Below are 16957 nucleotides of genomic sequence, written 5' to 3' on the forward strand. Positions count from 1 at the left end.
ACACTTGGAAGAAACTCATACTTCAGTGTTTTTTATTAAAAAAACAAGGAAGGGCATGTCCAATACTCCAAAGTCTCAGGAAGAAGCTTACATTCTGGCATGAGAGGAGATGGTACAATGCCCAAGTTTTTAGAAATGTGAATTATATCAATGTAATCCTGTGCCTTTCAGGAACACAATTAACTGTACAGCATCTGGTTTTTGAATTGCTGGACTAACAGAGCTTTGCATCAACATCCAAGTAGTTTGTTTTCTTTGTATCTGCTTGAATGTTGGGAGAGGGAAGGAGAATGAAAAGAGAAAATCAGAGATGAATGTACAAGGAGAGGGATAGGACAGTAGGCACCAGAGCTGTGAACTTTTGCAGAGGGAAGTCATGCATTTGGAGCCATATTCTTAAAGGTGACTTCTTCTAGCTGCTCTATCTGTAGTCAGACACATTAAGCCAGACATTAAAGTGATGCTGATTCCAGACTGGGGCTCCAAATGATGCCATGACACTTTTACAATAAGTGGGGCAGGTCCTCAGCTGACTGAAGTCGGCGAGGTTGTCAATGGAGCTCCCCTGATTTATGCCAGCTGGGAATCTTGCCAGTCCTTTTAATGTGAAGATTTACTATATATCGTTGATCCGTGGTGGTCATCAATTAAAAAAAAAATTACATTTGCGAACAGTTACTATTAAGTGGCATATGAGCTGCCAGATTTGTTTCACATTCTCAGAAAAAAGGAAAATAGTACCACAGACACAGGTCTCTCTTAAGAAATTCTGGTGTTTTACTGGGGAAAAGAGCTTGTTTGAATTCAAAGAGAGGGTGTCTGCTGTACTACTCAAAACACTTCTCCCAAAATGAGACATTTAAAAATTCTCTGAATCATTTTTTAGCATCATGTCAAAGGAACAAATCACTTTGTTCAGTGTCTGGCTATCCACAAGGTTTAGGAAAATTGCTTCCAAATGTCCATATCAAAGAAAGAAATACCCTTGTGACCCATTGTCCCTGCAAGTCGAAGAAAATATTTCCCAACTTTCCCTAAGCTCTGATGTGCACCAGAACACTTGCAAAATTCCCTCATAATCTGCAAGAATTACAGAGTACACCAAAGGTGGGCCCTGATCTGCTCGTCTGGACTTCTCATGAACATTCTGCTCATTACATTGAACTACTCCAAGGTCCAGTGAAACACACGATAGAATAAAGACATTTTCCCTTGCCTGGAAACGGGATGGTTGGTGATCTCTGGGCTGTGATCTGCACAACCACCAACATATGCTGAGCCCTGTTCTATAGGCTATCAAGCCAAATCACAGCTAGTTCCTTTCACTAGCAATTGAGTGGCTTTTATTTTCATCTTGAAACAGTTGTAACTGTTCCAAATTTTATGCTGTTTTGGTTTTTGCCTTAGCTTATGAAATACATTCAATGGAGTTCCTTCAGTGTCTAGCTTTTGGGAAAGAAAGATCCACCCTAAAAGAAAAGAAACCTAAATAAATTTCTTGCCAGCTGCAGAGCTTCATTTTCCTCATTTCCCACAGTGTAATTTATATGAGGTTTGTTGCTCATGTTTTTTTACTCTTTGCTGAGAGTGGATTTTGTGATAGTGTATTACCAACACAACCATCATAGCTTTAAAATCACAGTTTCACAGAAGTTTCTTTTCCTTTGTTGGTCTAGAAAATCTCAGAAATCAGGATGTTAGGGGCCAACATCAAGTTGGAGGTTGGCAATTCATTCTGGGTAATACTAAATCATGACAAAGCTCAAACGTAAAGATCAAAGTTCAATTATAGACTATAAAGTCATTTTAAAAGAGAAGATTTATATATTATTTTTCTAGCATATTAGTGCAGATTCTGTAAATTCTGAGAATATTTCAATGCCGAGGAACCAAGGACCCCTGCCCTAGTGTATAAATTTGAACAGTTATTCTCAAAATAACACTGCTCAAATGGCAGACATGGGACATGCCTCTTATTTACTATTTCTAGGCTGTGTACACGTGTATATCTAAGAACAGAAGTGTGCTTAGAGACACAGACACATTCCACAATGCCCCTGCATTGCACTTCATCTCAGAAATGCTTCAAAAAGCTTCAAGGCCAAGGATATTTTGTGTAAGAATGAGTGAGATGGAACAAGGACAGATGATCTTCATTAGAGCTCTGGCTGGAGCATGAAGAGCCCCAGTCACCAGCCCATTGCAATGAATGGAGCCAACGTGCTGTTCCCATTCTGGCTTCTTTTCTGCACAGGACTAGAAAGCAAACGGGACAATGATGACAAAAATAACTTTTTGTCATGCAAAGTGTCGGTGCATCTTCATTTTCAGATCAACATGTAGCTAACATTTAACCATCAGTCTTCTACATTCCCTGCTCTGAGTGTTATCCTCCTTACTATTTTCATTTAACTCCCTACTTTACTTTCTACATGGATATCTGCTACACTCTACACAAGCAAAGTTTGGGTAAGGGTTAAATGACAATCACATAATTTCTAGATTTCCTGATAACAGTGTTGGCAGAACAAAGTACCCCAGGAGATCAAACTGCTATTTAATTTTGAAGCCTGTATTCCCAAATTTGGTTAATGTGGAGAAATGTGTGGAGTCTCCTGGCCAAGTGTGCACGCATCAGCGGCTCACTGAGCACAGGACTATGTTTAAGTGAACTTACCACCTTAAAATGTATTTACTCATGACTATAATTTACGTGTTAAATTTATTGGAGTTTTGGTTCCAGTGTGACATACAATGTAAAAAATCAATATAGATTTGAGAGCTTTATAGTGCCCCTGGCAAATATGAATAGCACTTGATGAAAAGTGAAGGTTTTCACAGCACCTACAGTGCCACTGCATTGGAGTAATTAACACCACACGCTTCACAGATATTTATATCAATTCTTCACCAGCACACAGAACAGCTCTTTGTCAGGAATTTGGTACCAAGATGTCCTGCAAGGCTTTATACACACTTTTATTACAAGCCCCTATTTTAAGGGATTTACAATTCTGACAGAAGTATTTCCCTGTGGAATAAAAGGTCGTAGGCATGTTCTGAGAGCTGGAGGAATTTTTTCTTGTAAAAATTGGTTAACATTTTTTTCCCTTAAGAATCAAGCAAATAAATAGTTCTGAGGGGTTTCTGCAACCATTTAAGTCACCTTTAGAAAAACAAATAGATGCATCTTGTAATACAAAAATTTGGCAAGCTTTTAATTGGTAATCTGGGTGGTTGAATTTTGTGGTTTAAAAATATTCTAATACGAGACTAAAAATTAACATTTAAAAGTGGTCTCTGCATAAGCACCGCAACTGCATTTTCATAACATTTTAACAGATTAAGGGGATAAACTGTGGTGAGGACAATGAAGGAACCTTATCAAATGAGCATTTCACATAGACTTACTGTAGATTGGAATTAAGCCGTGCTAACGAACCCTACCTCATTTGCATGGCCAAAACCTAATCCTAATGAAACTTCATGGTAGATAACGAACGTGTTTTCTTCATGGCAACATTAGTTTGGCAATAAAACTGTGCCTGGTACAGATTCTGAGTTACTGAGCCACCAACCAACAACACCACTGTCGTCCACGGGAAAGCATCCCAGGTAGAACCAAGTTATGTTTATGAATCAAGAGTTTAATGCAACTCTAGCCAAACCCAAATTCATCTAGCTTTCCTAGAGAGATATATTAGAGGGTAGATTTGAGTTATGCTAATGAATCTGGATTTGTTTGCAGGGATCACATCTGATCCCTATGCAACACTGCAGGAGATTCATCAGCCACACTTTATTAAACTAAAAAACCCCCAACCCTTAAATCCAGAAATTAAAAGACTGTAAATTACTCTTCTTTTACTGTAATAACTGAAACAAACTAACACGATGCACTTAAATCCCACCCTCAACTCACAAAGTACTTCAAAAAGGCAAAACCCTCCAAAGTATTGAAATCAGTTTCTACAAATGAGTAAGGACAGGTCCTGAAAGTTTGGTGTGCAGGTGTGCACACACACATATTGACATATAAATGACATTTTTTTTCAAAGTTTCTGTGTCAGCTGGAAGCAGAACCCCATAAGTGAGGCACGTTGTGTTTTCATATAATGAAGATTTCCTTACAGTAAACAACATTGCACTGAGCATCTCTGCACGTATCTAAAACATAAGAACCTAATTCATCAAATCTTCTTCTCTCCAGACATGGGCCCAGCTGGTGTTGAACTCTTGTTGCTGCTTGAGCTTATTCTGGCTGGGGTCAATCTCTTGGCTCAGGACAGACAAGTTTAATACACACGAGGAACACCCCTTGCCATTTTTGACACACCACTGGAAAACTCACACTCCAGAGATTGACAGGGGTGGCTGGCAAAATGCCTCTTTCTAGTCGATTTGCATGTGCAGTTGTGGGTTTCACACATAATAATTTGGGAGTGCGTAAATTTTTCAAGCATTATTCCAGACAATATTTAAAAACACAGCTTTACTTGGATGCTAGTGGTCAGAATGCTACTGCCTTCAAGTTAACTACCAGCTTCTCAGTGAAACACTTCTTGGATAAACTAACAAACATGTTTTATCAAAGAAACAATTTTTTAAGAATATGTGAAAGTGATGGCTGACCAGCTTAGCAAGAAATTGGAACAGGAAAAAAAACCCACAGATTCAAAGCATTTCTTATTCGTTGACATGTATTTCAAATTGTTAAAAATGGATTTTGTTGGTGAGATAGAAAAATAATGAGAGAAGACAGCAGAAAGTCTTTGAACAAATTAGTCAGCACAGCATCTGAGGGTCCTATTTTGGGTTCTAAAACATAAAACTATATCGATATTCTTTTCTTAAAAAGCAATAGAGTTGTGCAGCATCTTGATTTGCATTGTTCATGATGTTAAATGGAGGGGCTTTTACCACTTGCACACCAAAGCAGAAAAACTGCAGGAGCATTCAGATATCACAGAGGTAGATGAACCATACATTGATTCTTTTTTCTTTACAGTTCACCAGTGTGTTATGAGACACAGCAACAAAACCGTATTTAAGAAGTGCTTGTCTAACGTACTGAGTCAAATGTTCATTATTTTTTAATTTTTACACCAAAAAAAAAAGAATAGAAGACTGAACACACCTTTAATAAGTCCCTTTTCTTGCAATGTTTTCAAGGAGGGTCTTCGGGAGATGAACTTCTTTAATCTGCTTTTAATTCGGTTTCTGTCATTTGTGTCAGAGGCACTGTAGTTCAGCCTGAAAACTGAAGGAAATCAAGAGAGAAATTTTTAGTGAAATGATATTTCTAAATTAACAGTAAGTTTCTGAGCTATCCTGAGAAAAGAGTGGCCACAACCACCCTGGTAAGACCCCAGTCATGCGGTAGGTCAGCAGCGTGGCTGGTTGGACACTACAAACCATCTGATGAATACTTTTGTGAATAAACACGATGAGTTCACCCCGCGGGTTAGGCGCAGAGCTCGGTTATTTATTGCCCATAAGTATTTGGATGGTGACCAGTTTGCTCATGAAGTGTTCACGAATCCCACAAGTTTCACATGGGTGATTTTTCAGCTCCAGCTCCGGGCTCCGAGTGTGCTACGCACTATTAGCTGTGCACTCCCAGCAATGGGAGAGGATGGATGGTCACACCACCAGAGAAGGACTGGAGTCTCTTGCCAAGATGGATTAAGCGTTATATATATATTTAATGCAGTTATAGAAAACATGGCTGTGTGCCACGAAATGTGTGCAAGACGCATTAATTTATGGAAAGAAAAGTATTCCCGTCCTAATGATTATATTTTATTATATTTAAGCATTTACCAAACTGAGAAACAATTTGAGCGCAATTTATTCCTGCTCTGTGTCAAAAAGACATAGAATCCAGCTGCAGAAAATCCCCTGGAGGAGGTTTCAAAGGCATAAATTTAACTTTTTCTCTGCTGAGGTGCTTACAGGGCACCATGATGGCTATCAAAATAGTAAGGAGAAGTTCAGCATGTTCCAGAAGCAGCAGAGATGCCATGGGGAGACCTTTCCTAGAGTTTTTCATGAACAAGCTGGTTGTTAAAGATTTTTAACACACCACCTGAGACTTGCCATCCTTGAATAACTCTTGTTCAGTGTCCTGAGCTCTGCCACTGTGCCCATTTCTGACTAGTTTAATGGGGCAGCCAGCACGGTGCAGCCTCCCTTGGCAAAGGCCTCCAGCTTAGAGAGGGGTGGCTTCTTCTTTCTAAGGAAAGAAAAGCCTTCTATTTTCTCTTGGAAATCAATTAACCAATTAATCAATCAATCAATCCACCAAAATGCAATATTCTCCACAAGGTGCATTGGCAGGAGCCTGGTCCACTGTCCCTTTGACAGAATCTCTAAAGAGATAATTTTGCTGCAGTTGCAGACATGCTCCCTTCTCTCCCCATGCAGCCTGAACCTCCCCTATATTGCAGCAATCTTCAGACAGAGGATCCAAGCAAAGGGAGAGCAAAATTAAATGTATGATCATTACTATCAGTCTTTTTTTTTTTTTTTAATCAAGGCATTTTGCATTAGTTTTAAACAGACCCAGAATATTTAAAGGTGCACAATTATAAAACAATGGCAAGTTAAAATAACTGGTTAAGCAACAGCAACAACCCTGGAATATTGTGGTTTACATTACAAATCTGATTTTAACAGCCAAACTTATAAAATGGTTTACGCTTTGCTGTTGTCAAGGGAGAAAAACTTGCCAAATTGTTCATTTTAAGTAAATAGAACATAGCCAATTAAGGAAAGCAATATTTAAACACATGCCTACAATGATCAGAGCATAGTTTGCTTCTGATTTCACTACTGATTTTAACAGAAGAGTGTTCCATTTTCCCACAGCACTAAAATGACCCCACACATACTTCCACAAACTAGTAATCACACAGGACAAATAAAAGGACACTTTACTGGAAAATACATGGCTTGGTAAAATAATCCATCACTTATGAAAACTGAAATTCACATTTTTTAATGGTAGCATTCCTGGAGAGATGTATCATAGAACATAAAGATTAGCATTCAATTGATGGTTGGTGCTTTTTTAACATTATAGCAGAGGACTTTTTGTTCGAAATTGAGCAATCCTTGGCAGGGACAAGCTAAAATTCCAAGTCACTTGGCTGTGCTATAAAAAGAACAACAAATGGATGTTTCTAATTCTGCATCTTAGTGGTACTTTGAAACAGTGAAGTGAGTTGTATTTAGTTTGGGGTCTCTTTTGGTGCTCAGTGTCACTCTGTCCATAGCAATTCACAGCTAGGTTGGCTTTATCCTGAAGCTTCTCCAAGTGATGTAAATGATGCAGGAATGAAAATATACTTTAGGTCCACCATTTGCCTGCCACTTTTCCCATTCTGGGGGCTCTGGGAGTGTTTTATGCCCTCTTTAGCTATTTAAGGTGCTCCAAGTGAAGTACATGTGGTTGTCCTGTGAGGGGTAGGACAGCAGGGTGAACATCCCTCTCTTTAGAAAGACAAGTAACCCAACTGGAAGTTTTATACCTGAAACAGCAATTATGGTGTTAAAACTACATCTAGAGGTAGGAATAATTATTGTCATGGATATCTTTGTATGTACCACATTTTGCTGAATGGCACACAGTTCAAAGCAACAGTTGATGAATTTCTCATTTTATTCTATTAAATACATGTGAGTCACCAGAAAAAAACTCCAAGCCTCACAGAAACTTAAGGGTTTAGATAGCATGTTCCAAAACCAAGCTTAGGCAGAAATATTCATGTTGGGATCTCACTTAGAAATATTCCTTCTCTTGCCAAACAAGTCTTCTTGCGATACCCCCACATTAAAATGGCTGTGCTGTACAAAATACTTTATAAAAAAAAAACCAAAAACAAAAGCAACAACAACAACCAAAAAAAAAAAAAAAAAAAACAAAAAAAAACAAAAAAAACCCACAATAGTTATAAAACTCAAAAAGCAAAATAAATACTTTTTTAACACTTCCCTTTCTAAATTTCAGGTTCTGGATTTGGCCAGAAGTATCCTACATGAAAGAGAGCTGGCAAATATCAAACAACATAAAAAAAGGAGAAGTCAGTTCTATATTCAAAAATAAGACTCTTAAGGACTGAAGTATAAAATCATATTAATTTTTTCCGCTAGTGCAAGTGTGTGCAAGAACACTTCATCAGCAAAAATGTAAGCTGAATATTGTCTGATTTTCATGTTTGGCTGGTAGTAAGTTGAATCCTTAGATCTAGAAAAGCATTTCTGATTATTTTTGATACTTTATTAGAGCTCCATTATTCCACAGGTTGGAAAGGTATGAAAGGACAAATGAAATAATGGCAAGATCTTTTCCTCATTTCTCAAGATGCATGAAGTCAAACTAGCTAATCACAATAGGGAAGTGCCATTCAGATTTGGTACAAAAATAAAATAGTATAAACACATTTTTAGGACTAAAAGAAAGAACACATCTTTGGCCCTTATGGTTGGATAGCACTGTAATAACATTGGCTGAGATAGAGGGAATAAGTACAAGTTAAATGCTCAGAAAAAAAACCAAACAAACCAAACAAACAGAAAACCACCACCAAAAAACACTGATCAAAAACTGACCTGTACTTTTCTGGCTTGTAAAAATTACCTGAGTCCTTATTCAAATCTAGCCTTAATAATAACATATACATGACAGAAGCATAAAAAGCAAGAATGAATGCAACACCTCCCAGTGACACAGTTCCACAGAAAAGAAAGTTTTGAGATGTACAGATGAATAATTACTTTTTAACATCCTGGATTGTAACCATGATGCAATAAATTTACTATAGTTTAATCAGGATTAAGCAGTGACCAACAAATTGCAGGGCTACAAAAGCCTTGCTCCAAGATTTTGGTATGGTGACCACTCACAGAAGTAGGCAAGGCTCTGAACTCTTCAGGTCCAGGATAAAATGTTTATGAGATTACTTCCTGTGAATTTAAGCATGCATCTAGACAATGTATTTCTTGCAGAATATTTTTCCTGGGTGTGATGTTCTGAGCAAAGCCTGGATGATTCAGAGTGCAACATTTTTTAATATGTCCTAGACTCCATATTTCATTGGCAAGACTTTGTAACCCCCTATAACATAGTCTCAAATTCCTTCCAACGACTTTTATTTCACTCTTAATTTACTGTGCATTTGTACAAAATCTCAGGGGTTTACCTATGATTAATTCCTGCCAGGTACAGTGTATCTGAACACTGCCAACGTGTTGAAAGCATTGGTTTTTGAAGAACTATCCATTAATGACTTTCTGAACTGTGACAATGGATATTGACAGTGCTTGTCAGACTAAAGCACTATTGATTGTCTCACATCATGTGTATTGCAAAACCAATTTCTTTCAAGTACCTCTTCCTAACTGAAATACATTATTATGATGCCTATCTGTTTATTATAACACCCAAAATTACCGTATGTAATTCATTTGGATAGAAAGAGCAGAATGAAGAGCAGCAGTGGGAATGGATAAGGGGCTAAGAGACTTAAATATCTTTGCATTCCTACCTTCTCTTCCATCAGCCTTTATCTCCAGGAAAAAAAAAATAACAAAACAATTAGTCTGGACCATCCATACTTTTTTTATTACTCTTCAAAGTCATTAAAGTTTTGTTAAGTTCTTAGAGAGAGATGAGTTGCAGTGTAATAATAACACCCATAAACAGAGTTAAGGTAATTATTTCCCAATTAATACTAACAATGACAGGCTTGACCATTCAAAATACAGAATACACTGACCAAAATCCTAGCTGGAATCTTCTTAAAATACATATGAACAGATCCTTGTGCTTAGCTCTCATGTCTATTGTCTTAAAATAATCATTTTATAACGTCCTTTACAGACTCATAGCCAGAGTCCTCAGCAACACCTTGCAGGACTGAAAGAAAACTGAGATGGCAAAAGAGGGAGGCAGGAATAGGTCTCTATGACTATGGAGGAAGAAAGTGCCAGTCTAACAGCAGTGCTACCACATATGTGTGAAAATATTAATTGGAAGGAATTAATTAGTTAATTAATTAATTTCAAGTAATGAGGATGTTTAATTGCTGAGTGTCTTATATTTCTGAAGAAGCATACCTTAATGTGCAGAGGTGTATGATTATGCTTACATTCTAAAAGACACTCTAATTTAATATATTGGCTCATGACTTCAAGTTTTATTAGATACCACTTGAATTGAGAATTCAACATTTCATCAAATTTTTTTTGGCCTGCAGCAGATGTGAAACTACTGTTAGTCCTTTAAGGAAGGAGCAGCATGCATCATTGCCTGTAAAAATTGACAAGTTTTCAACCAGCACCAGAGTTTTGAAAGCGACAAACCCAAGTCCTTCTTCCTTCCTTTTCTTTCTGATGCTGAGATGGAGCCAATAAAATCTGCTCTCTATGGATAAAGAATTCACCTCCCCTTCTTTATTGAGTTAAGGACTTGTGCCAGTCATCCTGTTTTATCCCTTGGTGAAATCCCTGGGCACGACTCTGAATTATACACACTAAAATGAATTTTTTTTTTTTTTTTTTTTTTTTTTTTTTTTTTTTTTGGTAAAAGAGTAGAATGAGAGACAGGTACACAGTCAGCCTAAAAGCACTAGAAAAACGATGGATGGAAAAAAAATCAGGACTTGGTCATTGCCTCTGATCATTATTCTTATAAGCTTCAAAATTACAGATTTTATAACTACAGAGCATAGACTCAGAATGTGCAGCATCAGAATGGGTGTCACCTTCCAGGAGAGGCTCAGAAGATTTTGCTTGATTTGGCCCCAAAGGACATGAAGTCATTCAGGTTTATGGTGCAATAATAGATATTTGCCACAGCAAGTCTATCTACATTTACAGATGTTTATGAAGTAAACTCAGAAATAAACAATAGGAAAAAGAAAACAGTGATTATATAGCACAAATAATTTTTCTGTAATATGACAGCCTAACAACTTAAGTGCTCAGTAGTGTCATTACACTTTGTGAAATTTGCGTGCATTAGCAGTAAAGGTTCAATAAAATGGCTGTATAATTCATATTTTGCATCGTGCTCTTACGCTTATAAAATAAAAAAAAATTGTCCCCCTCTAATAATAAATGAAAATAAATTAATAGCATGTTAAACATCACTACACATTTACATTGTAAGATAAAAATGCCACTCCCCACACAGCTTTTCTTAGTGGTATTTGCACCATAAATGTTTAGAAATGTAAGCAATATTTCTGAGTATATACTGGATTTATAAACACAGATCATACCAGATACCTTCCTTCAATAAAATAAATAATGTTTTTTTAGAAAATGAAAATGAAATAGGCCAAATCTATCTGGATTTCAGTTGTGCATTTGATATGATGCCAAATAGGAAATGATTAGTTAAACTAGAGAAGATGTAGAGAACTAAAACAATAACTGTGAAGTGACTAAATAAGGTATTAAAATGAGCTTTGTTGAAAGAACTACTGAATTGCAGGGAAGTTACCAGTGGAAGTCCTGAAATATTCTTGGAACTGGTCTTTGAGTTTTCATCAAAGACTTCAGCAGGAAAAGTAGAAGCATTCAAAAAATTGCCTGTTGATTCAAGGCTGGAAGCATCATCAGCTGAGACAAGAGTTTGGGATATCAGGCAAAAACTTGGTGACTTTGAGACTGGAAACAGGAGTAACTGGATTAGAACTGTGCACAGCATGGTTAGAGAAGGATTGGAATTATGGAATCATGGAGTCATGAAGGTGGGAGAAGACCTCTAAGAACATCAAGTCCAACTCTTCCTCAGCACTTCCAAGCCCACCACTAACCCATGCCCTCAACTGCTACATCTACACATCTTTCCAACATTTCCAGGGATCATGACTCAACCACTACCCTGGGCAGCCTATTTCAGTACCCGACCAACAAATCCAAAATATTTATTTTAATTAATAAAAAATAATCCTCTCTCATGAGTGTATAACCATGGACACATATGTGAGGAGGAAATTCCTGGCAGAAGAGGTGCAGGCAGCAGCAGTGAGAAGCACCAGGAGAAAGAGGCTGCTGAGATTTTGGAAGGAGACAGGGAGCTTGGCATGTTTGGCCAGCTGGAAAATGGCTGGGAAGAGCTGGGATTGTTCTCTATGAATTTGCTGGTGGGGGTGGGAAAAGGAGCAGGAGAGGAGAAGAGGACAGCAGGGAGGGAGAAGAGCTGTTTTAACTGGAGAACAATGTTGGCATGAGAATAGATGAGTATAAACTGGCCATAATATGAAGTTCTAAACCACTCTTTTAAAGAAGTCGTGGTGGCAAATAAAACTAAAAGCATTTAAGATGTAGCTTAATAAATTTATTTATGAGGACACAGAACACTGTACCTTGTGACAGGAGAGACTGGACTAGATCACCCAGGACTTGCCAAGCCTTTCTTTCCACAATTTTTTCTGTTATTGTCACAATATTAGAAACACTGTTATACAAACTTAACTCGAATAGAAAAACCACAATGCCAGAAATCAATTAATTCATTTTATTCATACAGTATGACCAGTTTATGTTCATCTAATGTAAAACATGTGGGGCTTGGATGAAATCTGCTACAGCACACAGGGTATTTAGAGTCTAGGAAGAGAGAGCACGGTGTACTTGGGAAGGGGAAACTGGTCTGCCCAAGCTCATCTCAGGGATTAGGACTCTTGAAACAACCTCTTTGCAAAACATTCCCAGGAGAATGCTCAATGGATGGATAGGAATTGGAGAGTGGTCCTTGCCCTTGCCTAACTGGGTGAATCAGTGTTTGCAGCCACACAGTCTTATCCCACTCATAAAATGTGACAGTTACTGAGAAAAAGAACTGCAATATTTGAGGTAATGACTTTTGAAGCTGACATATACTGTATAAAATATTATTTAAGAAGACTTCACAAAACAAAAAAGGAATCCCATGCAATTGGAGGTTGAGGAAGACCGAGCAAGACACTGTAGACTATTTCCAGATTAAGTTGAACAAGTAATTTACAATAAATAATGCATTCAGGGGCTTATGGAATATGGAGTTCTGTTTGCTTTCTTCTGTTGTGAAATATATGCAAATAACTTTCAAGTCTTTAAACTTGCCTCCTGAGTTAATCTGAAAAAAACCTTTTCAACCTTTTGCAAATATTATGAATAGTCATCACTTCCATTAAACTGCTCAGGAAAAAGGACAAGAAAATGATATAGTTCCATTTTCTAGCAGGAGCACTGGACAGATTTACACCAAAAGAAAACCCTTTTTGGGGGCTGGGTGCTGGTAGTCATGTGGAAATTTTACCTTAAAAACCTACATATAACTCTGTCTTATGCATTTGGAAGCAAATTAATTATCTGTAGAGAACAAGGGAGTCTTGTATTTATACCAGCCTTGTTAAGAATTATACAAATGTTTCATACATTGAAATTTTGACATGTGCTTGGATACCGTGTTGAGCCTCTAATTCAGATCCAGTTTTTGGGACCCTTCCAGAAAGAATATCCTACCAAGGAATTTACTTTTTCTTGAAACTTTTATCAATTATGTTTCATTCTTCTAAATTTTAAAAGTACATTATTTAATATTTAATTATATTCCCATTGTATTCAGTCTCTGATTATACTCATAACCCTATATTTTTTGACCCACAATGAACTTCTAGTGTTTCTTATACAATAAAGGACAGAACTAATTCACAGTGCCTCAGTTATGAAACCAACATGCTAAAATGTTTATTTCCAATGAAAAACAGTAGTGACATTCAGCTCTATATTTGCTGTTTCAAACCACAAGTTCCAGCACATTTTTCTCTTTTAAACAGCAAGTTTAGTACTTTGCAGTGACTGTAGATGTGGTAGTTTATGAAGGAGAAAGGCACGCCCATTATCTTTAAGTAATCAAAAAAATATCTAGCCAGAGATCTGAAATCCATTTGCTGTACTCTGTCAACTATACCTTATCAAATTATCCCTACCTCAATTATATCATTAGAGTAAGAACAACAACAAAAGATCACCCATGAGCTCATTTGTAAAAGGAGCACGTCGTCAGATTTTAGAACTCCCTTTACTTCTTACCTCAAGTGAAAATTCTGCTAAGAATCTCCAATAGCTTTGTTCACATAAATATCAACCTTAGACAGTCGCTCTCATGCCATCAACTAAATTTTATTTTTAAATAGAAATTATTTCCATTTGCTAAAACACAACTGACTTACAGACTTTTGAGCAGTTGCAGCTCTTTGCTCAGATAGTGTCCATGTGAGGACACTGGAAAAGCTTCCCTAAAGGTGATTTAGGATCTGCATTAAAAACAAACAAACAAACAAACAAAAACAACAACCAAAAAAAAAAACCCACAATGAGGAGCAAGAGCAGGCTACAGGCTTTTTTGTGAGGCTACAGCTTTATTTTGGTGAGGCTACCTTACAGAGGCTGTGAGTGGAGAAGGGGCCTTGTGAGATGTGCTTGTGGGTCAGCCTCCTGTTGGACTGAGACAGGGGAATTACAGGAGGAAAAGAAAAGTCCAGAAAGGAGCTGCTGGGTTATTTAGCCATGTATTTTGTGGCTGGGACCCCAAGTCTGCTTGGCCCTTGTGCAGGGGCTCAGAGAGGGACACCTCCCTCTGATGCTGCTGGGCATGTGGTGACATTTAGTACTTGATCTAGTCTCCAGAACAGCTGCACTGGAACAAGCTGCTTGAGCAGGCAAATAGTTACTAATTATCAGGCTATTTTCCTGAAATAAAATCAGGCCAGCCATCACAACAACCCTGAGACTCTTCAATCAGCTACTTGTGGGGTTTTCATGGGTGCACTGACTCTGTTTGACCAGCCATGGTCAAAATTCAGACAAAATGCTAAAAAGAGCCAACAGAAGACTGTTTTAGCTTTAAAATTAATGTTCCAGCTGACAAACTGTGCAGGGGCTTAACCTACTTTAGAACATATTTAATAGCATAATTTAGCCTCAAAAAAGAAAAGCAAAATAACTAATGATGGACAAATTCAGGGGTCGAATCTAGTTCAGATAAACATTCAAAAGTTCAGATGTTTAACCAAACCTTATCTTGTCCATGAAAAGCCTCAAACTGAAGGGCTCTATCAAATATAAGCAAAGTACAGGAGGTTGTGGAAACTTTTCCTCACAGAGGGAAAACTATTATCAGAAACCTGCACCTTATTGCAGCACTCACGTGTAAGGCAGTTAAGCATCAAAGCGAAAGCAAAACATTTCAGAAAACTGCTTCATGGTCACAGTTATATTTGGATGAAATCCAATACAGAGAAAAGAAAATAATATTAAGGGGAAAGATAATACAAATGCAATTAGACTATCAACCAATAAAACTTGATAGCTGAAACCTTCCAAGCTTAGAGAGAATAAGGAAACTGGAGATCAGAGGACTCTGCCTTTTGAAGTCTTGCTGTCCAGATCCTGGGGATCATTATCCAGCTGAGTATTTTAAAGACATTATGAATATTCTGACACAGAATTAGAAAGCTTTATTAGTGTGAATGACCTGTAACTTGAGCAGGGACAGCTACAAATGAATTCCAAATAAACAATTGTTTGGAAAAGGTGAATTCTGCTAACTTAGCTTTCTGGGTTACAACTCACCAGTTAAAAAACTTGTTTTCAAACAGCATTCTACTTGTGGGTTATTGGTAACAGAAAGTATAATTTCAATGGATCCTCTCCATTCTCACATTCTCCAAATACAAACAATTTTTAAAAATCTCTATTAGAAAAGATGAGACTGCTGCTCTGCCTTGCCTGCCACTGGTTCCCACTCAGCAGGCAACATCTGCTACAGTATCCCAAAAGAAACCAAATTCAGACAAGAGATGCACCAAACTACCGAGTTTCAGGATCCTTTCTTTTCCTTTCCCCATGTCACCATGTTTTAATCATCCTCTTTTCTTAAGCCTCTCCCTCACCTTTTCTTCTGCCTCCATCCCTCCACCTACCTGTGAAAATAAAAGAAAATTTCTTTCTCATAGTTGAACCCCAAATTCAAACCATCAGATGTCAAAACAAAAGATACTTTAAACCAGACATCAAATATCTGTTCAGAAATGACTGTGTGACTTGCATTAGGAGCAAAGTTAAAACAATAAATCAAGTATTCAACTGCTTGTAATTGTGCCTTAATATCAGTTCTACCCTTGATCCAGCATATTGAGTGATCAGATAACACAGTATAATAATCCAGGTGTTTCAGTTTTTTCATTATTTATTCATTAATTTTTAGTGCTATCTTTTGATTCTCCTTCAAGCACATCAACTGAAATTTCTTCTTTCAAAAGAAGAAAGGAAGGTAGGAGCACTATAAAACCCTTAAATAAGAATCTTTAATTTTAAATAGAAAGGAAGAGGTTATTACATGTGTTTTCACACAACTAGATATATATACAAATATTATCTTTGCAGGAACTTCTGAACTTCTAGGAAACCATAGAAATGAGACTTAAGAGTTTGACTTAAGTGAATGTAGCTGTGGCTAGGATAGAAGACAGTCAAGAGTGATCTTGAGGTCATCACCTGCACTGCCTAATTTTTAGTCACCTTTCTGGTTCTTCCAGTATCATTTCTCAAAGGAAAACCCGTGCTGCTCAGGAGCCAGTTGAAACACAGAAAAATAGAAATTCACCTGATAAAAACAGAAAAAAAGCCCTTTTCTGAATAGGTCACAGCCAGTCTGTCCTAAAAAGAGTGAGCATGAAGTGATGTGGATCAAACCATGAGTTCCTGCACCTTGAATAAGTCTTTCATTACAGATATCCACCAAGACAAAGCCTGTCTTTCCCTGTTTTGTAAGTTGGTGCCCCAAATTCTGCTAAATGGCAAATCATCCAATGTGCATCTGGCTGCCCTCCTGTTCTGCCCTGCCCACATCTGGCCACCTTCCCTTGGCCCTGAGTCCTGGGGCTGAAGAATAACCTTC

At 37.5% G+C, this 16957-nt stretch overlaps 1 protein-coding gene across 2 annotated transcripts in view; it reads right to left on the bottom strand.

Moving 5' to 3' along the window:
• The window catches only part of ARHGAP15 (Rho GTPase activating protein 15), a 320265-nt gene that overhangs the window by 128605 nt on the left and 174703 nt on the right, over nucleotides 1-16957 (bottom strand). For both annotated transcript variants that reach the window (XM_059852532.1, XM_059852533.1), the window contains exon 9: nucleotides 5138-5260. In XM_059852532.1, coding sequence (XP_059708515.1) covers nucleotides 5138-5260 — 123 coding nt within the window. The remainder of the gene's footprint in view (nucleotides 1-5137; nucleotides 5261-16957) is intronic.

This window comes from Haemorhous mexicanus, chromosome 8 (assembly GCF_027477595.1).
Source record: "Haemorhous mexicanus isolate bHaeMex1 chromosome 8, bHaeMex1.pri, whole genome shotgun sequence".
NCBI lineage: Eukaryota > Metazoa > Chordata > Aves > Passeriformes > Fringillidae > Haemorhous > Haemorhous mexicanus.